The sequence below is a fragment of the Tauraco erythrolophus genome, chromosome 6 (assembly GCF_009769465.1).
Source record: "Tauraco erythrolophus isolate bTauEry1 chromosome 6, bTauEry1.pri, whole genome shotgun sequence".
Taxonomy (NCBI): Eukaryota; Metazoa; Chordata; class Aves; order Musophagiformes; family Musophagidae; genus Tauraco; species Tauraco erythrolophus.
In genome coordinates this window covers 46250217-46271926 of record NC_141470.1, presented here as the reverse complement: position 1 = coordinate 46271926, position 21710 = coordinate 46250217, and the positions used below count along the sequence as shown (strand labels likewise).

General features: G+C 36.7%; 1 protein-coding gene across 4 annotated transcripts in view; it reads left to right on the top strand.

The window, feature by feature from the left end:
* Window positions 1-21710, top strand: part of SEC23A (SEC23 homolog A, COPII component) — a 34220-nt gene that overhangs the window by 5836 nt on the left and 6674 nt on the right. For all 4 annotated transcript variants that reach the window (XM_086613119.1, XM_086613117.1, XM_086613118.1 and 1 more), the window contains 16 exons: window positions 2241-2482; window positions 4315-4372; window positions 4638-4724; window positions 6586-6822; window positions 6931-7010; window positions 7939-8083; window positions 8441-8599; window positions 9436-9551; window positions 11722-11845; window positions 13001-13081; window positions 14819-14908; window positions 16094-16200; window positions 17200-17353; window positions 18069-18146; window positions 19166-19327; window positions 20817-20903. In XM_086613119.1, coding sequence (XP_086469245.1) covers window positions 2262-2482; window positions 4315-4372; window positions 4638-4724; window positions 6586-6822; window positions 6931-7010; window positions 7939-8083; window positions 8441-8599; window positions 9436-9551; window positions 11722-11845; window positions 13001-13081; window positions 14819-14908; window positions 16094-16200; window positions 17200-17353; window positions 18069-18146; window positions 19166-19327; window positions 20817-20903 — 1986 coding nt within the window. In that variant the 5' untranslated portion in view covers window positions 2241-2261. The remainder of the gene's footprint in view (window positions 1-2240; window positions 2483-4314; window positions 4373-4637; window positions 4725-6585; window positions 6823-6930; window positions 7011-7938; window positions 8084-8440; window positions 8600-9435; window positions 9552-11721; window positions 11846-13000; window positions 13082-14818; window positions 14909-16093; window positions 16201-17199; window positions 17354-18068; window positions 18147-19165; window positions 19328-20816; window positions 20904-21710) is intronic.

The following is a 21710-nucleotide window of genomic DNA, read 5'->3' as shown; positions in this document are numbered from 1 at the left end:
TCAGCTCTGGAGTCCCCAGCATAAGAAGGACATGGAGCTGCTGGAACGAGTCCAGAGGAGGGCCACAAAGATAAACCAATGGCTGGAACACCTCTGCTGAGACAGGCTGAGAGAGTTGGGGCTGTTGAGCCTGGAGAAGAGAAGGCTCCGGGGTGATTTTATAGCAGCTTTCCAGTACTTAAAGGGGGCCTACAGGAAAGCTGGAGAGGGACTTTTTACAAGGCCATGTAGTGATAGGACAAGGGGCAATGGCTTTAAACTGAAAGAGGGGAGATTTAGATTAGATATAAGGAAGAAATTTTTTACTTTGAGGGTGGTGAGGCACTGGAACAGGTTGCCCAGAGAAGTTGTGGATGCCCCACCCCTGGAAGTGTTTAAGGCCAGGTTAGATGAGGCTTTGGGCAACGTGGTGTAGTGGAGGATTTCTCTGCCCATGGCAGGGGAGTTGGAGCTAGATGATCTTTAAGGTCCCTTCCAACCCAAACCATTCTATGATTCTATAATAATAGTAAGATGACACGTACTTTAAAATGTTGGCAGACTAATTATCGTAGTATTTCTCTTACAAGGTGGAGATAAGTGATAGTGATAGCACCCATGGAAAACTTTAAGGGAAGGGTACTCTATAGAGTGAAGTTTGCCTGTCAGTCTGTGTTTTATAGGAACAATTTTGAGGCTGCTTTTTGTAGCTTTCATCACATGCTAGCAGTTGGTTATTTCTTAAAGATATTTACTGTGAATGGTGGATTTTGGTTTTATGGATGAATTTATGACTTGTGAATCTTGGTTTTATGGATGTTGGATGTTGTTAATCTGTTTTCTTAAAAGTCAGCGTTAGAATAAAACTGTTAAGTTAAACTATAATTTAAAAGAACCTGAGAAGTTTTTAACTGTCATAGAAACTAAAGGTGCAATGCCATTATAATTTTAGTAGAGAGTGCTAGGTCTTTATAAACAGGGAGTTTTCCAGGAGTCTCCCTTAGTATATGTAATTGCAGGACTAAGAAGGTCAGTGTGCCTGTGAGAATTCCTGATTTAAATCTCAATTCAGGAGGATTCCAGCATTTTTAAAAGCTGTTCGTTAACTTAGAACAGTCTAAATTGAGACCTAGGAGTATTTTCCCAGTATTTGCTTGTAGACTTTTACAGTAAATTCTTAATTATTAGGCAGTAGGAGTTAAGATATCCTAGTTGCTGGAAAAACCTGTGCTGTATGTACTATAAAACGTACTGGAAAGCATGCAGCAGGTGTTCAGGAATAGCGTGTATATAACTGAGGGGGTTTGGGTTGGGGGGAGGGAGCGCGCTTCTTGCTGGCTTTCCTAGTTTCCTAGTTTTTCACAGGTACTCGTTGAGCTTTTCAGGTGTGTCTGTGTTCCCCAGTGCTCCAGCTTCTAAGTAACTGTAGCTGAAAATTTTGAAAGCCTTAGGTTGGTGCCCAAAATGGTAAATCCAAGTTCAAACGGTTGTTGAAAGGTGCATCTTGATAGCTGATGTAGTGGAGTATAACACTTGTATTTCTTACAAAGTTATTTCCTAGCGTTGCTGTAGGAGCGTACTCTTGTGGAATACCGTGGTGTGATTCCTTTGCATTTGCATGTAGGCTGCATCAGGAGTTACTGAAAATGTGATTAGAAAACTCTTACAAAATTTGATACAGCAGAACACATAAAACAAGTACACTTAGGAAAAATACTTTTTGCTACTTGATTCTTAAAATAAGTTAGAGGATTAAACAATTTGCAAGAATAAATGATTCTTGAATAATGAACAGAATGAATAACTAAATGCATTAGTGAAAGTCCTTAAAGCAGTGTGGTTTCTTTTTTTTTGTAAGCAAGGCTTTTTTTTATATACCGTTAGTGTGCTGCATAGTCTCTACTCTGACCTACCCTGGAATTATTGCTTTAGTTGTAACCTTCCTTGCCAGAGTTTGTTCCTTAAGTGAAGAAGTTAACTGAAGATGGGCCATTTTAACACTATGTGTTTAACTTGCAACATATCAAATATTTGTTATTTTGAAGAGGTTGCTGCATCCTAGGAGTCTTAATTTCTTTTTTTTTTTTCACCTTGGAATTCTGTACATTGCTTTTAGGATTTAAGAAGCACTACTCAGTGTTTAGTGATTGTAACTCAGTTACAGTATTTGAATGTGTGACTGTCATTAAGTGCATTCAGTATTTAGTGGTTAAAAACGTTTGTGTTTCAACATTCTGCTAATGGTTTTCTTTTTATTTTAGTGATAAACAGAGAAGTTGACCATGACAACCTTCCTGGAATTTATCCAGCAGAATGAGGACAGAGACGGAGTTAGATTCAGCTGGAATGTTTGGCCTTCAAGTCGTCTTGAAGCCACAAGAATGGTAGTCCCGGTGGCTGCCCTTTTCACGCCACTGAAGGAACGGCCAGACTTGCCTCCGATTCAGTATGAGCCAGTTTTGTGCAGCAGGACCACGTGTCGAGCTGTTCTGAACCCCTTATGGTAAACCCGATACATACGTTATGCCAATATTTTACCTTACAAACAATCTTTAGAATAGTGCCAGTTAAACTAAGGAAAAGACCTGGTGTGTGGGAAGCTCAGGTACTCCTCACATGAGTATACAGTTTAGAAGTTTCTGCACATAGATTTCCATGTATAAAATATATACTCAAAACATAGCTTTCATTTAACCAGTCTTTTCAACATACTTCATTTAATTAATGATTAGATATGTTATGTTTCTATGCATCTTGTGAGTTGGTATACTCCTGCATTTTGCTTCTAGAAAAGTAGTTGGGTAAAAAGTTACTATACTGTATCTTTTGGGCACTGGTATAGTTTTAATTTCCAAGTGAAATAAACTTTATTTATTGCTGACCTTAGTTTATTTGTAGACAGAGCAGGTTAGCTAGTTTAGTTTAGCAAAACAGAGGCTGAAAGATGTGATAGATAAATACATCAGAAGTAAGCGTGAGAGAGGATGAAAAGCTGTTTAAGCTAACGGGTGATATTGGCACAAGCACAAATGGTTGTGGACTAGTTGTGGATGAAATTAGGTTGGAAGCACAGCAAGTGTTTCATATGTCATTCCAATCACAGTAGTATGGAAAAGAAACAGAACAATTTCTAAGGTGGAGTTTGATAGGCATGGGAAAGTTACTGAGTGATAGTGAGAGATTAGACATGATGTAAAAGATCCTGTAGAACAAACTCAATTGTATGAACACCTTGTCCCTGCTTGGGAGAAGAGACAATTTCAAAGCAGATGTAAAAGTGCGTTTCAGTTTTAAACAGACTTAGTAACTGATTATACTGGAAGTCAGACTTAGTGGAAGCTAACTTTTTCAGAAGTGTTCTCTTTTATTGAGGGCTGGAAGGAAACTAATGGAAAGACAAAGCTGTAAAGGGTCAGTCAGATCCCTGACATTACAGTCAACTGTGTACGTTTTTCCTATATCATGTATGCAAGTCATGACTGATTTTTTTTTTTTTTTAATTTTTATTTTTTTTACAAGATGTGATTAGAGACTCCATTCAGGAGGACCTTTTGAAGCCTGTGTGGCACAGTTATCAAGTTAGATAGTCTGCAGCTCCTGAAATTGATATAGATCATTTGATCTCAATAGAGCTGTGTTGTGTTCACAGCATACTGGGACTTATCTAAAGATTTTATGATATTTTAAAAAGACTTTTGCCCTTGTAGACAGGAGAAGATGTGATAGCAAGAAGTGTACATTGAAAACATGTAAAATTTACTTTCCATTAAGATGTGAGTAGGACTTCAAGATGTTTGTATGCCGTGCAAATAGAAGTTGCATTTTTTAACTGTCTGAATATTAATAAAAATGTAGGTAAAAGGAGGTTGGCTCATCAATTGAAAACAAAATGTTATTTTCACTAGAGAGAGAGCTGTTAAGTTGGAACCTGCTTTTTAGGGCATAATGTATATTTACGATAGTCCCAGACTCTGACAGCTAGTAGACATAGGCTGGGAAAGGAGAAGAATGCAAAGGTCGGGAGAGTTAAAATGCCTAAAATCCATGGAGAAAGTCTCCAATAAAGGTGCTGAGTCTGTATTCTTAAATTTCTTATTTACTTCTTTTCCTTGAAGACCATCGTTCCTCTCTAAAGACAATAATTTGCCTGATAGATCTGTGTAAGACTGCACTTATTTTGAATTTGTAATATAGGTGTTTAGGAGAAAGTATATTAAGAGGAAGCTTTTTCAAAGTTAGTGTGTTTTTGAAAAATTAAAAGAAGCTTATTCTAGATTCAGTGGAGGAAAGCGAATTGTTCATGCTAAATAAACCTTTCTTATTGTATTTTTATAGCCAAGTGGATTATCGAGCAAAACTCTGGGCTTGCAACTTTTGTTATCAGAGAAATCAGGTAAGAAAATGAAACATTGAAGGTAGAGAAAATGTTTTTTATAAAGTAAAAGTGAAAATCCTAATTTTTCCGATTATAGCCGCGAACTGAAATTGACAGCAAGAACATGAATGTGCAGCTATATCTTCAGAGATTGTCTTGAGATTTTTTTTCATGACAGCAATAGTGAACACCTGTTGCAGAGAAAAGTAGTCCATATGTATGTATGTTTTTGTTTTTGTGGAAGTAATAATCTTTTATTTAATTTCTGTGGTTTTATTTGCAGTTTCCTCCTACCTATGCTGGCATATCTGAAATGAATCAGCCAGCTGAACTTTTGCCTCAGTTCTCCAGCATTGAATATGTAGTACAGGTAAAATAATTAAATAAGATCTTTAACATCTATAGCCTTGCAATATACAAAAAGAATTAATTTCAGTTTTATTTCTTCATTGCGTTTTGAAGACTGTGAGTCTATATGTGCTTGCTAGTAGATTGAACGTTTATGTCATCATTTGGAAATGGAAAACATAAAACACAAGGATAGCTAATAAGACTGGTTTAAAAAAAGAAAAAGAAGAGAGGTCTCTTGTAGAGGCAGTATTTCTGTTAAATCTGTTTCTTTATCAGGAGTTTAATATGTGTTTTTGCTGGGGGTCTGTTCACTGCTCTTGCTTACTCAAACAATTTCAGTTCAAATTTGGCTGACTTGCTTCATCTCTCGTTAATCATTTGAATTTAAGTTTGTATTTGAATGATTATGAATTAGTTTTAGGGCTAGCTGGTTTAGAGAAAACAGCTAATACATATTCAGTTCAGGTCTTTGAATTTTACTGTTCATCCTTTGTTAGGATAGAAGTTACTTGAATAGAAATAAAAAATGGACCTAAAACCCCAAACTGGAAACATCTGCAATTGCAAATTTGTAATCTCTGAATTTCGTTTTTGAGGGTTAAAATTCGTAAGACTTCAGAGAAGCATTCAGATTATGAAAAGAAGAGCAAAGACTGAACAGAATCTGTACTTTTTGCCAACTCTTGTAATGCAAAGTAAAGGGGATATTTGCTTATAGTACAAATTTAGTTTAGAAAGAATAAAAAGAACTAATGATCTCTAGAGTGAAATTATGAGGTGAAATGCCATGGAACGTCATCATGTTGGAATATTTTATAATTGTGAATAGCTTTATGGCTATTACATTCGCTTAGAGCAATAAAAGCTCATTGTTTTATATAATTGGCACATGCTTCAAAACTATCGTGACATCCTGGAGAAATTTCTTCTTTTCTTCTGTTGTAAGCACTTCATTTTAGTGCAGAGTTCATTATGGTAGGGGTTTTGTTCCCCTTTAGCCCTGTGTCGTGGTTTAGCCCAGCTGACAGCTAAACACCAGGGAATGGGGAAGAGAATTAAAGGCGAAAAGGACAGACTTGTGGGTTGGGAGAAATACGATTTAATAATACTAATAAACAATGACTATATGTACATGTAATAATAGTAATATATACAAGCAAGTGAGGCACAGTGTAATTGCCCACTGCCTGGTGAACGACACCTGTCTTGTCCTGGCAAACGATTCTGAAACAGATAAGTCCTGACACTGCAATCCTGGACGAGCGAGAGACCTGAAAAGAGAAAGAGAGAATGAGAGAGCGCGCGAGCGTGAACACTTCGAGAGTCCCAGAGGGAGCCTTCCCAAGGGAGTTCCTGGAAGAGCAAAAGCTCTTTTTCCTGGTCTGCCCTCATCTATATACTGGGCATGACATTGTATGATATGGAATGCTTTGTTGGCTAATTTGGCCGTCAATTCTAAGCCTTAAGTTCAAATCATAAGGGCAGTTGTGGACCCTTTGTCCCAACTATGCTTTGCCCTCCAGCCTGTCGTGCTCCTGCACACCGGCAAAAACACAGCAGCTGAAGGGTCCTTGATGTCTCAGTACCAACTATAAACATCAGTGGGCTATCACCATACTTCTCATAGCGAATCCCAGACTAAAATCAAGACACAGAGCTCTCCTAGCTATTAAGAAGAAAAACTCTGTCCCAGTCAAAACCAGGACACCCTGGATATTGATTACTACTTGAGAGGGAGCTAAGTTAGATGGAACATTGACATTATTAATATGATTAAAATAATTGTAAAACTTTTACAAAATGTACCTTATTTTTCAATTTTGATCCTATGACTATTGCAAGATTTGTTTTTCATGTGAATATATTTGTGTTTCTTAAAGCGTGGTCCTCAGATGCCTTTGATATTTCTTTATGTTGTGGACACATGCATGGAAGATGAAGACTTGCAAGCTCTGAAGGAATCCATGCAAATGTCACTTAGTCTCCTGCCACCAACGGCGTTAGTAGGTCTCATTACCTTTGGCCGAATGGTGCAAGTTCATGAGCTTGGCTGTGAAGGAATTTCCAAAAGTTACGTCTTTAGGGGAACAAAGGACCTGTCTGCAAAACAGCTTCAGGTAATACACAAAAGCAAACAAAAAGAAATCATCAAGGTGATGACAATGAAGAACTTCAAAGAGTCTGTGAACAAATTTTGTAATAAAATCTTGTGTATCTGACTACAGGAAATGCTCGGGCTTACAAAAGTAGCTGTTTCACAAGTCGGTCGGGGTCCTCAAGTGCAGCAGCCACCACCTTCTAACAGGTACTGTGCTTAAAACACCTAAAAAACATACCTTGACTCACCGATTTATTGGAACACTTATGTTTTATGACAATGAAACAATCAACTGAACCTTTTGATCAGGCACAAATTTACTAGGAGACTAATGGTTATAGCCTGTTTCTTTCCTACAGTTTCTACTGGGAAGAAAAGACTTAATAGGTGATAGTAAAATCATCTCGATGATGCCTTGGAAATGTTCTGAGAGAAAGTTGTATAGGCATATTATAGATATGTAAATAATTATACTTCTGTTGTTTGGTATGCTGGGAAGTGTTAATAGCTGCTTCAGTGCCCCTTTCTTATGTGGATATCCAGGTTTTACCTTCCCTTTTTCTCCCTCTTCTGCTCCTTTCCCTTCCCCTTCTGTCTCTCATTTGGAAACTGTGGGTTAGTGTTTGATTCTCTTGTGTATTCCACTGTGACACAGAAGAAATAGATGAAATGATAAAAAAGAGAGATGGTTTTGCAGTCTCTGCCTTCCAATAAGTAGCTGCATTTGTAGACAACCTGTAGCAGAGAGCACAAGAAATTCTTTATATGTTAATATTTCTTCTGATCTTTGATTTTCACTGAAGTAGTGAAACTTGAGTTTCTTCTTGGTATTCATAGGTCATCATCTGCTGCGTTCTTTTGACTAGATGGGGTTCTTTCTGGATAGTAGCGATACCTCTGAGTCAGCAAGCTTTTGTTTTACAAGCTCTTTGCTGAACTTCTTAAGCTTAGTGTGCTGTGTGTGTGGTAATACCAGATGGCATTATCTTGGTCAGGCAGAGACACTGCTCTGAATCCAGGCTGCAATCTAGGATTGGACATTGCTAATATATGTCTAATATAATGCTAGTGAGCAACTGATAAAATTTTTATTTAACAATTTGAATCTAATGTAATTCCGTGCATTTGTTTACAGATTTTTGCAACCAGTGCAGAAAATTGATATGAACCTTACTGATCTTTTGGGTGAACTACAACGGGATCCTTGGCCTGTTCCACAAGGAAAACGGCCCTTACGTTCTTCTGGAGTGGCTCTTTCTATAGCTGTAGGGCTTCTTGAGGTAATAGCTTTACCAAAACTCAAAACCTCGAGTTTTGCTGCTATGTAAATAGATCGTTTTGTTGTGGAAAAGCTGCCACAATCAATATGTAAAACCCTTAGTAATTGATGCGTATATGATTTGTATGGTGATTCTGATGGATATCATCCTTTACAGGTGTAGAATAATTGTAGGCGTTTACGCATTTTAATAAGGCAAAACCAAGCCTTTGAATTGTTGGCAGATTTAAGTTTTGGGAGGGGAAAAAGTACAGTTATTGTTAGAATCCTATCGATGTGATAAATACCCACATAGCTATTTCTTTTGTTCAGTTTGTAGCACAACCTGATGGTTTTATTTGTCTTTTATTTCCTGCAGTGCACTTTTCCTAATACCGGTGCACGTATAATGATGTTCATTGGAGGACCAGCCACGCAAGGCCCGGGCATGGTTGTAGGGGATGAATTGAAGTTACCTATAAGATCATGGCATGACATTGAGAAAGACAATGCTAAATACGTCAAAAAGGGTACTAAGGTAAGAGATGATCATGGGTGATATTTTAGGCATCTTACCAGTAAGTAAACATTTACGTTGTCTGGCACTGTAAAGTACTGCTAGTAGTAGCAAATGTATAAAGAGGTGGGAATTATGTGGTTTTGTTTACTTGTGCCTGAATAGTGGTGTGCCTTCAGGAATTTCTTCAGAAATTTCAGTATATTGCGTTAGGACTTTGTCTAGCTCACCTTAAAATTCTTTGGAGTGTTTATCTGGTTTAAGTCAGAAGAGATTTATTTATGTGACTAAATGGTATATCTAGAGTAAGGCTGTCTGCTTCTAAGACAGCGACTCAAAACTGTCTCTGTAGTTGGGGGAGGGTTCAGCAGTAGGGTTTAGACCTAGTTCATTTCATCTTAAATGTACATTTAGGCAGGTGAACTGCATCCAAAACTGGTGTAATTCATCTTAACTGGTTATAATGGGAGCTTAAACAAGTAGCTCAGCTGCAGACGCCTGTCATTATAGACACTTGAGATGAGAAAGATAAATTCAATTCCGTGTATTGGATCTAGTACTTAATGCAAAATTTAAAAAGAAAAAAATCAAGGTAATTTTCTAGTGTAAATACCAACCACTAATCTGTCTAGTGTGAGTTGGGTTCTTAGCTGGTCAGAAAAAAAACGCCAAATGTTGAAAATTCTGGTCTTAATTTTAACTTCAGGAAAACATACTCTTTTAGCTTGTATTAGAATATGATGTGAATAAAGTCTGATAATGTTGTAGAAAAACTTTGGGAGTTTAGGATTTAATATGAAGATGAGGTGAGTTCACGTCGTAAACTGCTATGAACTGTATTTTCATCTTGGATTTAGCATTTTGAAGCCCTGGCTAATCGGGCTGCAACAAATGGTCATGTTATTGACATATATGCATGTGCATTGGATCAGACTGGTCTTCTGGAGATGAAGTGTTGTCCCAACTACACTGGGTATGTGCCTATTCATTTTTAAGTAGTATATGAAGATGCAGTTTTTATTTTTTTAAGTTGTTTAACAGGAAGCACTTACCAAAATGTTATGCTACTTTGAAAAAAAAACACAACACACAAACCCACTCTGATGTACTGTGAAGGTTGCCTTTATACTGGAATTCTGGAATTTCTTGGCCTCTGGCAAATTTGTCACTGCAATTGTGGGTTTAATCAGAAGGGGGTTTGCTCTTGTTCTTCTGATATGATCTGTTTGAAGCTTAAATAACATGGATATCTTTTTAATAGGCAATTTATTCTTAGCACTGTTGCTGTTTTTCCTTTTCAGTGTGTGTATATGTAAGCTGCAGGTTTCAGTAAAGATAAGGACCTGTCATCTTTTTTTTTTTTTCTTGTTGTTCAGAGTGGTACAAAATCCTGTGTTATTCTTTCTTTCTTGTTTACGCCCTTCTTCTGTATACTGTTATTTATAGGTTCAGCTACTGCCTTAGGTGGTTACCAGGTACATCTGTTGCTCCTGATTTTTGTGCTCTCCATCCAGTTCGAAGTTTCAAACATTGCCGTGTATTCCATCCAGCTTGTCTTGCCATCAGTTCAGTTTAATATGATCAAAGCAAGTTCTGGTCTTTCTCGTGAAACCACTTCCCTGTTTTCTGTCACTGTGGATAACATCCTCGCCCTTTTTGTTATGCAGATCTGCAGTCTGGGATAGCTTTTGACTCTTGCTTGTGTGTTAGGTATCTCATTCATTTTGTAAATCCTGCCAGTTCTTCCTCCATATGTTTTCAAAGACTCTCTTATTTCTCTTTCTGAAAGTCTCTTCTACACTTACAGTATTTCATCTTTACTAGTGTAGCTACCTGCTTTACCTACCGTTTGATTTTTCAGTTATACTTCTGTATTCACTCTGGATTCTTTTGCCAAGCTTCTTTTTCTTGCTTGTTACTGTTAGCTTTGTCAATACCAGCTGCAGGTAAAATTAAATGAAGCATCTTTGTTTATCAGTTTAATAACTGGTATATCTGTGGGTAATGGGCCTTCTTAGTTGCCTGTCAGTATCTTCCTGTGACAGAGGATCCTAAGCACGTGCTACGTACTGAGGCACACCAAGAAGAATAAGAGATGCAGCTGCAGGTTGTAATGAACATATGCCAGTGAGTTTCACACCAGTTTGGCCATGCTAATCACTGCTAGATTGCTTTTTTTTCAAATCTGCGTGTATAGCCTTAGCTTGGGAGTTTCTGCTGCTTAGGATCTTTATGTTTAAGTTTGTGACTTTACCTGTGCATTTGACTCTTATTCCTTTTCTGCATCAAACTCAAGCTGTATTTTTCTATATAGTAGAGTGTAATTTTGCTCTTTCTGTCTGCTCTTGTGACTCACCTTACCCTGTTTCTGCTCTTCCAGCAAAACTAGCCTTAATGTATAGTTTGTCTATTTCTCCTACAGCTGTTCCTATTTTCTGTTTGGTTACATCCTGCATACAGGGATGAGTTTCCAATTCTGCCCATGTCTATTTTCTTCTATCTTTGAGGATCCACCTGAAAACTTACATATCTTCTTTCAGGTGTCATGTTTGACCTATTAACGTATTTTAATAATGTGATTTAATTAATATTTTTCGATGAATAAAAATAATCTCTTCCATCACTATTTTCTAAATACAATATTTCATGATACACAGCAACTGTTGCAGTTACATTCGCAGAATATTGCTAAGCATAAAAATAAATGATGATTCTTGAGCATAGATTTAAGCCTGAAATAATGAGTGAACTACACAAAATAAAATGGTGTGGAAATAAGTTTGGAATATTGAATATTAGAAGTAAACTGACTTTGTATGACAAGATTATGAGACATTTGTAGTGTTGAAGTCCAGTATAATGTTTTCCTAGTGAAGGTTTTTGTTATATGTGTTATAATCACAATGACCTTAAGATGCTGGTTTGACAAGAAGCTCACTTAAAATCTTCATCTCTGACATTGTAGCAAAATGTTAATTTAATGATAGTCCATTTTGTGAGACGTTTTTGCCTTCATGATGAACTGCCTTTAGTTTTAGTCTCTAATAGAAATAAGCTATATAAATCCCATGTGCTAAATTATTGCATAAGTAATCTATTTTAACTCAAGGGTTTTCTTTGTTTGTTTTGTTGTCATTGTCTAGAGGCTACATGGTAATGGGAGACTCTTTCAATACATCTTTATTCAAACAAACCTTTCAGCGAGTATTCACAAAAGATATGCAAGGACAATTTAAAATGGGATTTGGTGGCACATTAGAAATAAAGGTAAGAATACACAAATACAGTGTCTTAGTGAAACACTGGAATAGGGTGGCTACGAACTGTGGAATCTTCATCCTTTAATGAATTTTCAGCTAAATGCTAAACAGATATGTTAGGGTTGGCTTGGATGTAGCTGTTACTGCCTAGCTATCTTTTTGCAGTTCCATGATTCTGTAAATCAATTAGATATAATGTTAATTCCTTCTTACCCTGCAGTGACAGCTAAAAGGGAGAGTAAACTAAAATAAGTGTCTCTGTTACAAACTCACAATGCTGTGTGCATAGATTTTAGTATCAGTAGTGAGTGTTGCTTGGTTTTAGGTCCAGGTTCTCTATGTAGTCCAGGAGAGCTTTCCTTTCATTTTCCATCCTTATCAGAATCCACTCTGGTGCTTTAACAATGTTCATTTTCACCTCCACTCTTGTAAGAAGCCTAGAGCTGAATGTGCTGTAGGTTCAAGTACTGTCTTCCATGGTGTTTCTTGTAAAATATTACCGTCCTGCCTTGTAGAAGAATGTGGGGCTATTTTCTTGTTCAGTAAAATTCTGTTTAAGTTTTTACTACTAGGACAAATAATTAAACCCTCTTTTTTTTCATTTACTTGTTCTTGTGAGTTTTGTTGGAAGATCCTGGAAAATGCAGAAAGGGACCCCAAGTTCTAGAGGGATGTACAAATCATTTCAAACAGGAAAATGACATTGAAAGAACGTAGATAACTGGATTATTCTTTTAGCTAAATACATTTAGGAAATAACGTATAAATTATTTGCGAGGTATGTACAGGCTTATTTTGCCAGTCTTCAGTTCTAATCTCATTTTATGAATGTTTTAATTACTTTACTAGAAGGTAGACATTATCCAGTAAACTTTTTAGGCTCTCAGGTTTATGAATAACAGCAGCTTTTCTCCATGTTTTAATTTATGTTTTTGCAGTTGTTTCAGATGTACTGATTGGTACAGCAAACATACGTAATTAAGTGTAGAAAGGAAGCAATGGAAAGTTTCTCTAAATGTATCAGGCATTATTGTATGTATAACCTTTCCTGAAGGTATCAAGAGTCTGATATACATTGAGGTTTTCATTAACTAATGATAAAATAAGACTGAATTCTTTTTTGTGTGGAATATTAATGTATGTTTTTCTTCTAAATATGAAGACTTCAAGAGAAGTAAAGATTTCTGGAGCTATCGGACCCTGTGTCTCTCTCAACTCTAAAGGACCATGTGTCTCAGAAAATGTGAGTAAACTTTGCTGAAAATGAAGGTAACATCTTACTGTGGAAAAATAGGATTTCTGAATAGCTGAAAGTTTTCCATAAATGGAACAAATAGTGTTCACTTTTTATGGATTTTAAATTAAATACATGCAAGGACTGTTTTTTTTTTGATAAGCTCCTGTTCACTGCTAGATTAGATTCAAGTTATATTAGACTTTGGAGATACTTGTTACTTGTTTAGGTTTGTCCACTGAGCGGCTGCTTTAAAATTACTAGAGAGAAGTTACACACTGGCGTAGCAGAAACCAAGTAGAAAGTGAGTTAGCATGCTTCATTGTTGAAGTCAGAGCTATGTCCTTTTATCCAGAGAGAACCATAAAAATACTTCATTTAGAAAGACTGAGAGGAACAGAAGGACACAAGACCATGGAAACATCCCCTTTATCCTGACTCCGTCTTCTCATTTGTATAGCTGTTTCTCCAAATGTACGTTTAATTAATTGATTACAATATCCAACTATTACAGGCTCCTGAAGTAACTCCTTTAAATTTACATCAGACTTAAATCATTGCTTATTTTCTTGTCAAATAATACTATTACAGCTTAATTTTGCGTTTGATTACTAATCAGAAACAATTCCTGCAAATAACCAAAATGTCTTCCATTGAAAAGTTTCACTTTTCACTATGCACAACAATCTGCATAATAGAGCACTTTCCAGTATGAAAATGCTTACAAATGGCCTGCTTTAATCAAGCATTTTTCATGCCTAAATTTTCTTTGTATTTATGATTGCGTCTTTGTGAACTAAAAATCTCAATATAATCAGCATTTGTTTTTTCTTAGTGGACTGGCACAGATTTTCTTATTTAGTCACCTATATTACAATAACAGTTAAAACCCCCAAAACCAATTAAATGTACGTCTCCTTATTTAAGCTACATATCTAAATCATAGGAGGTAATAGGAAATTTAACTGTGAATTCATGTCTCTTGCCTTGCAATTATATCATGATTAATTTCTATTCCGAAAACCTTTTTGTTGAAATTATCTGAATTAAAATCTTTGAGGTAAGACTTATGAATAAAACGTAGATGCCTGCAGCTCATTTAAAGTGGTACCTGGACAGTTATGCTGGCCATCATGCTTTTAACAGTGAATACCAGCACAGTGACAATACTGCCATTATAATTTTGCCTTGAATGTTTTGTTTGGTTTCACTGGGTCCGTATGGATGACTGATTATTTTAGCTGATTTTGCTTGGTATTTATGTTGTCTGGATAGCAAAAAGGAATTGTCAATTGAAGCACACTGCTCTCTGTGTGCAGTTACCTTGTTAGTTACTAAAGTCTGTGTAACTATATACTATACACTATGTAAGCTATCTACTTCAAGTTTTACTGGTGTGCCTTAAAAGAGTCATTCCACTTATATGTACTTCTTACCTCTTCTCTTGGGGCTGTTTAAGCAAAGCCTAGTACTTCCCGTTTCCAGCTTGCTCTTTCCATTTTTCTAATGCCATCTCCTTGCCTTTTTAATGTTTTAATCTTTTGCAACCATCTCCTTTTTTTGTTATTTCTGCATCCAACACTGCAGTTATTTTGCAAGAGTGTTTGTCTGAGAAGCTGACAGAGTGAGCAGGGAGAAAACTTGTGACAGAGTAGTTGTAGACAATTACCTCTAATGGCCAGATGTTGTGCTTCACAAACGAGGTATGCTTCTTCTTTGTAAAAGTATTATAAAATTTTTCTACAGGAGATTGGAACAGGAGGTACTTGTCAGTGGAAGATTTGTGGACTTAATCCTACTACAACACTTGCACTGTACTTTGAAGTGGTTAATCAGGTAACAAATATTTGTCTACTTGTCTACTAAACACAATAATTTTATTTTATGTGACTGTTGAAGCCTATATTTTTGTGTAGTTCCCTCAAGCAGAGGGAACATCCCTCCCTACATCCCCTGTAGCAGGGACGATGTTGCCATTTTGTGTTATCAAAGTTTAGAGATGGACACCAACAGCTTAATGAGAAGCTAATTTTCTTGAATATGATAATGAAAACCAAAATGCTCTACAAATTTTGGATAGAGTTCGTAATCTAAATCTTAGTTTTTCTTTTCCAAGTGTTACTTACTAAAACGTATTTCAGTATATGAAATATCATAGAATCATGGAATTGGTTGGGTTGGAAGGGACCTCAAAGATCATCTAGTTCCAACCCCCCTGCCATGGGCAGGGACACCCTCCACTACACCAGGCTGCCCAAAGCCTCATCGACCCTGGCCTTGAACACTTCCAGGGATGGGGCAGCCACAACTTCTCTGGGAAACCTGTTCCAGTGTTTCACCACCCTCAGAGTGAAGAATTTCTTCCTTATATCTAAGGAATATATGAAACATATATGAAAATACTGTAATCTGTATATTTAAAAGTGCTTTTCGGTATTTCTCTGATGTTTTAGTTACAAGGTAACTACTTGTAACTATGTCGTAGTTGATTTCAACTGTCCTTCTCTTTTGAAATAAATTACTTTGTTAGCAGCATATAAGCCTGTATTGTTACTGACCAGAGTTTTGAAATTTCAGTTTACAACTGGATTCCGGTCTTTTAAGTTTCGATAGCACTTTCTGGGATTCATTATTCAGCACTTTAGAGTAGTATCAGTTTTGTTGCCCTGTAATTCTAGTGGATCACATGATGTTCAAATAGAATCTAATGAAACAGGCAATTGTAATACAGCCCCTTTGAAAGTATCGTCTCTGAAAGGGTGTGTGGAAGGAGAGGGCATTGGTTACTTTAAGAGTATCTGGTGGAGGCTCCTAACATCTCTCAACAGTCTTCAAGTTTATTAGAGGTGTTTAGTGAAGGTATTCAGCATAATAAAAGCACCAGGCACTGTGTTTATGTAACTTGAGCTGCCTATTGTGAAGAATTTTATCATTTTCTAGTAATTCATTTATACACTTTTGAATTCTACTGTAAAATCTTGAGATTCTGCTCCGTTTATTTTTTTTTCCTCCTGTACATAGCACAATGCTCCTATTCCTCAAGGAGGTCGTGGTGCAATCCAGTTTGTGACTCAGTACCAGCATTCCAGTGGACAGAGACGTATCAGAGTGACCACAGTTGCTAGAAAGTATGTTTTACTTGTGATGAATCATTTTTGAAAAAGCAAGATATATATTTGCCTTTTAATCTTTAAATTTTCTAACCAGTCTGTTGGCCTGGGATATGCAGTGCCACAGGTGGTGAAGGCATGATCATACCTTTGAGACAGTTGCCTTTCTTGTTCTGTGGGCTGTTTCTTCTCTGAGAGGTTGCAGTGGCTGTGTAATGTCGTTATGGGAGTGGTCTGAAGTAACCCAGGTGATCTTAGATGAAGAGGGAGCTTTAATTGAAATTCTGTGGCCTAAACTGAGGAGATAGTTGGACTTAGTGAATGGTAAAGATTACTTCATAACTTAACTTGAAAGTGCTAGCTGCACTTCAGGGGGGTGTAAATACCTGTTCTCCCATGTATTGACCTTTACCTGCAGCTTCCTTGATTCAATTTACTTCACAACTTTAGAAAGTGATGTTTAATATTATGCAGGCATTTTTCGATGTCCGGTGACAACACCTTTAAAGTGAAGGAGATTATTGATTGGTTAATTTGATGGAATATTCAGCTTATCAAAAAAGCGCGTTGCCCTTACTGTTGATATGAACCTCTTGTTAACTTATGTCAGCTACGTTACTAAAATCTTGGTGACTGATAAAAAGACAGATTAATAGTTCACCTTGTAGACTGAAAAGAACAAGCAAGGCACACAGAAAACTGCTGGTGTGGAAATGTGTGATTGGCTTCATGGACAGTGTTTTCTGTAACTTACCTTTCATTATTAATTTTTTTTCATAACTGTTTTAAAAAGTGGCGTATTTATTTCACTGGTTGCATGGCATCTGTACAAATAGGGAACATTTCTAATTAAAGAATGGTTAACTGAGAGGCTGCTCATTTACACGCAGTAGATTTTTGAAGCTCCAGCTCCAAACTGTTAACGCTACTTTCTTTACCTTAATTTTGAAGGAGTATTTTCAGGTTGGGCATCTTTCCTTTCACGGTGATGCAAATATTCGTATTTTCCTTTTGCAGCTGGGCAGACGCACAGACGCAGATTCAAAACATTGCTGCATCTTTTGACCAGGAAGCTGCTGCCATTCTCATGGCTAGATTGGCAGTGTACAGGGCAGAGACAGAAGAGGGGCCTGATGTGCTTAGGTGGCTGGACAGACAACTTATACGACTGGTAAAAAGGACTAATGAAGAGTCGGGCTGGTTTCTTGTCTCCAGACATATCATTCTTAAATGACTAGTGTTCAGTGATTGTTTCTTTAAAAATAAAACAAAAAATGAACTGAATGCTTAATTTCCACAAGTGGGTATGCAGAATTAACTTAAGATTTTCTATTTTAAATGGAAAAAAGAGCAGATAATGGTTTCGGTTAGTTTATTAATGTTTCCTCTGTCCTCAGCAGTTGGTAATTGCCAGCAATTGACAGAAATTCTAGCATGAGATTAGCAGAAATGAAAGCTTTCTTTACGTTCTGTAGAGGAAATAAGTTTTAGGGAAAAAAAAAAGAAAAAGTCAAAGTATCTAGAAAATCATATGGAATTTATTTATTTTCAGAAGTTCGATTTTCTGGGTGTGGTTTTTTTTTTCTTCTTGTATATAAGTCGTTATTAATAATTTAATTTTAAACATGTTCTCCAGGGCTGTTTAAGCATCTAAATCTGCTTAGCAATTTTAGAGAGGAAAAAAAAAAAGGCTGTTAAAACCTTATAGGCAAGGAAATCACTGCTTGTTAAGAAAACTTACATCAGCGTTTTTGCTAGGTTCCTGATTGCTTACAAAGCTGTAAGCACCTCAACTCATGTGTCTGTTAGAAACAAACAAATTTACAGTAATGACATGACCAAGCAAGTATGTTTCTTAATTTAGATAAATTTTTCTTTTACTCCAGTGTCAGAAATTTGGGGAGTATCACAAGGATGATCCAAGCTCTTTCCGATTTTCAGAAACGTTTTCGCTTTATCCACAGGTGAGTAGAAGGAAGGTGTGTCTATAAGGGATAAAGAGTGAATGCTTAGTGAAGGAAGAGTCTCTGTAGCACAGAGTAGAATTAAGGCTTTACACTGGATACCAGAATGAAAGGACCTCCTGCCTGCGGCTATTGTCTGGCATGTGACATTAGGCAAATCACTTTTGTTGTCTGTGCTGCTGTGTAACTGTGAGTATTTGTTGTTTCTCCTATAATGGAATCCTTATCTTACCTTAGTTTGTAATTCAGATCATGACACTGCTTTTTAAAGGGCAGTTTTAATTAAGAAATTCAGAAAACATGAGAAAAGATATGGTTCTGCTTTGTTGTTTCTTTCCTGCTTGATTTTTAATGCTGACCTGTAAAGAAACACTTCAGCTTGACTATATTAAATTTTGAATAGTTTCTTTGCTAATAATCTATTCTGATAAATTCCTCTATTCCGATAGCTCCAGATGTATTGATTTTAGACTCTTCACAGACTTCCATGGTATTTTTGCTTGAGATAACACCTTGAGATAGATTGGTAGATAAGTGTTGTGGAGAGATTGATTCTGCATGTGGAGAGATTGATTCAGCAATGAAAGGATTTGGGTTTTCTATTTTACCAATGAAATTGAACTTTGCTGTGGTTAATGTTCTTTTTTCTGTTCACATGCTGTAACTTACCTTGTGTGTTCAAGCACAGCAGTCTCCCTCATACAAACAAGAGAACTTAGAGAAAAGGAAGGGTTTGGCAATATTCAGTCATACTATTTATCGGTTAGTAGTGGAGAAGAAGAAATATTAAACTTTTCTCTTAATTCAAAGCTGCCTTGTAGGTTTATCCATTCTGTATTACTCTCATGAGAGTACATAAAAGCTAGCAAAGGCATGTATACAGGAGAGTAATGTTAAACGACTTGAAATTCAATTTTGTTGTGGCATTGGTCTCATGTAGTTTATGGAAAACCTTTCTGTTCTTGTACAACTCTCCATTTTATCTGTGAAAGTTCAAACAGATGATTTTTGTTTTGCAGTTTATGTTTCACTTGAGAAGATCTCCTTTCTTACAAGTTTTTAACAACAGTCCAGATGAGAGCTCGTACTATCGTCACCATTTTATGCGCCAAGATCTAACCCAGTCACTTATCATGGTTCAGCCGATTCTTTATGCCTACTCTTTCAACGGACCGCCAGAGGTATCGTTATATACAACATGATAGTAGGTTAAAAGGTGCTGTTTTGAGACAGATGATGGTTGTCGTCACTGTTAGGCGATGTAAAATGCGTTGCTTTAAAATTTATTGTATGAGAAAGACTATTAATTTGATATAGAACATACTATGAACAAGTCGTATCTCAAAAGTTCTTGATGTAGCATAGTCTTGAGAACAAAAGTCACTTTGTGAAGAAATGGTGTTTTAAACGAAGGAATGGTTTTTTTTTTCGTTAGTTTTCGAGAGCTGTGGGAATTTTGCTTTTCTTTCTGTGGTACCAGAATGGGAACATCAACAAAAATGTTTTATTTAAAAATGTAATTTTTTCCGTAGAGTTTGAAACAAAAGTTGGGTTCTTTTTTTAAAATGTACAAAATTCCCTGTATCTTAACACCCTCATCCAAAGCTTCTAATTTTGATGTGGTTACTGTTATGTATAGATTTGGTACAGAACCTTCCAGCCAACCTTATCGTGGCACATTCTGTATAAACCTAAAATAAAAAGATCATCTTCCAAGAAGCTTGTGAAAGAAGTGTAAGATAGGAGACAACAAAAGTAGTGTGATAGATAAGAGGGAGTGAGGAGATGGTAGGACAGTGAAAATAAACATAGTAGGCAAGGATTTTGGCGGGTTGGAATTCTAACTTTTGTTAGGATTTTTTTTTTTTTTAGACAATTCATGGGGCTGAAAAATAAAGACTTTTAAAAGTGGAGTTTAAACCAAAGTAATGAAGTGGTTTGTGAAGAGCTACTCACAGGTGTAAGATCATTCTCCCATGTACGACTAACAATTAGTCGCATGGATGATGCAAAGGAGAAACATAATCAAGCAGGAGTAGACACCTCAGTGTAGAATGAGTAATAATTGTGGTTTTGATTCTTGGAATAGTTAATATTTTTGGTATGCCTAATAAGATTGATCCATATGGTACTGATTCGGTTAAATCATATAGTGCCAATATAGTGTCACTGCCCTTAAAAAGGTGAATTAAAACCTTAAATTTACCTTATATAGTAAATACTGATGAGTTAAGAAATCTACGGTATTGGTGGATATATATACACAGTAACAACACCTGCAAGGACAAGACTGCAAAAACCAAACAACCCACAACCCTCAAATCTTGTGCTTGAATAACTACTGAATCTTTATTTTAAAGGCATTGTATAGGTAAATATGGAGGTGCTTGAAAGACTAGAAAAGTGCACAATAATGAAAGAGGTTTCAGCTCTTGAATACATTTTTTTATTACTTTCATGAAGTTATATATTCAGAATCAGACTGGATAACTTTAGAATGAGATTGTGTGGGTTGCAGATGTATAACATGAAAACGAGCAAATATGGAGCTTTAGTAAGTGATTGAAAAAGTTCCTAAGATTCAGTGACTCATTCAAAAAGCTGGTAATGCCATCTGATTGCTCAATTCTGCATCAGTTGGTGATTTTTTAATTTATTTTTAAATCTTAGCCTGTTCTTCTGGATAGCAGCAGCATTTTACCAGATCGCATCCTCCTTATGGACACCTTTTTCCAAATCCTTATTTATCATGGAGAGGTAAGATTTGTCATTTCTTACATATTCTTTTTCTGTAGGAGTGCTACGTTGTGAAAGTCAAGCCCCAATTCTAAAGCACTGCAGTGCTTGACCTCTCATCTGCATGGCTAATACCAGACTCCTAATTCGTGTCTGTAGTTTGCTAACCTAGCGTGCCTACGCACAGATACCTGATGTTACTTGATGTTCCAGTGCCGTTTGTTATGGTGGGTTTAAGATGAATTAGCTTCAATACACAAATTATTTGGTTTAGATCAATATTTTTCCACTTTTGAAAGTGTTATTCCCTGCACCACCCCCACCTGCCCCCCCCCCCCCCTTTTCACTCATTTGATTTAAACCTCTAAATTAGTTCTTCAGGGGTAAGGAGTCAGAACACCAGGTTTTATAGTCTCCCTTCATCTGCACTGTCCTGGAGGAATGAAGCTGCTCCTGGAAGTTAGATAGATAGACATTCCCTAGTAATATAAATGTTTGTGACTTGCTAACGCTCTGCTTCCCTGGAGGAATTGAGCTGCTCCTTTTTGCTGCAAATGGTTCACAGCTGAGAGTTTGAGAAATACTGTTCTGGATCATGTGCCCATAGCTGCACTTTTTAAAATAGTTACTAAACTTTAACACTTCTTAACTAGAAAAATGTTCTCTATGTTTTAGTAAGGTGCTGTCAGGAAGCAGCAGAGGTGAGCTGCTCCCTGAGGGAAGGGGAACAGGGAGCTGAGCATGTCTGCAAGGCAGGCAGAGACCTCTCTAGTGAGGACCTGGCCCCACGCTCCCTGAGCAAAGCAAGCAGAGCGGTTTACAGACAGT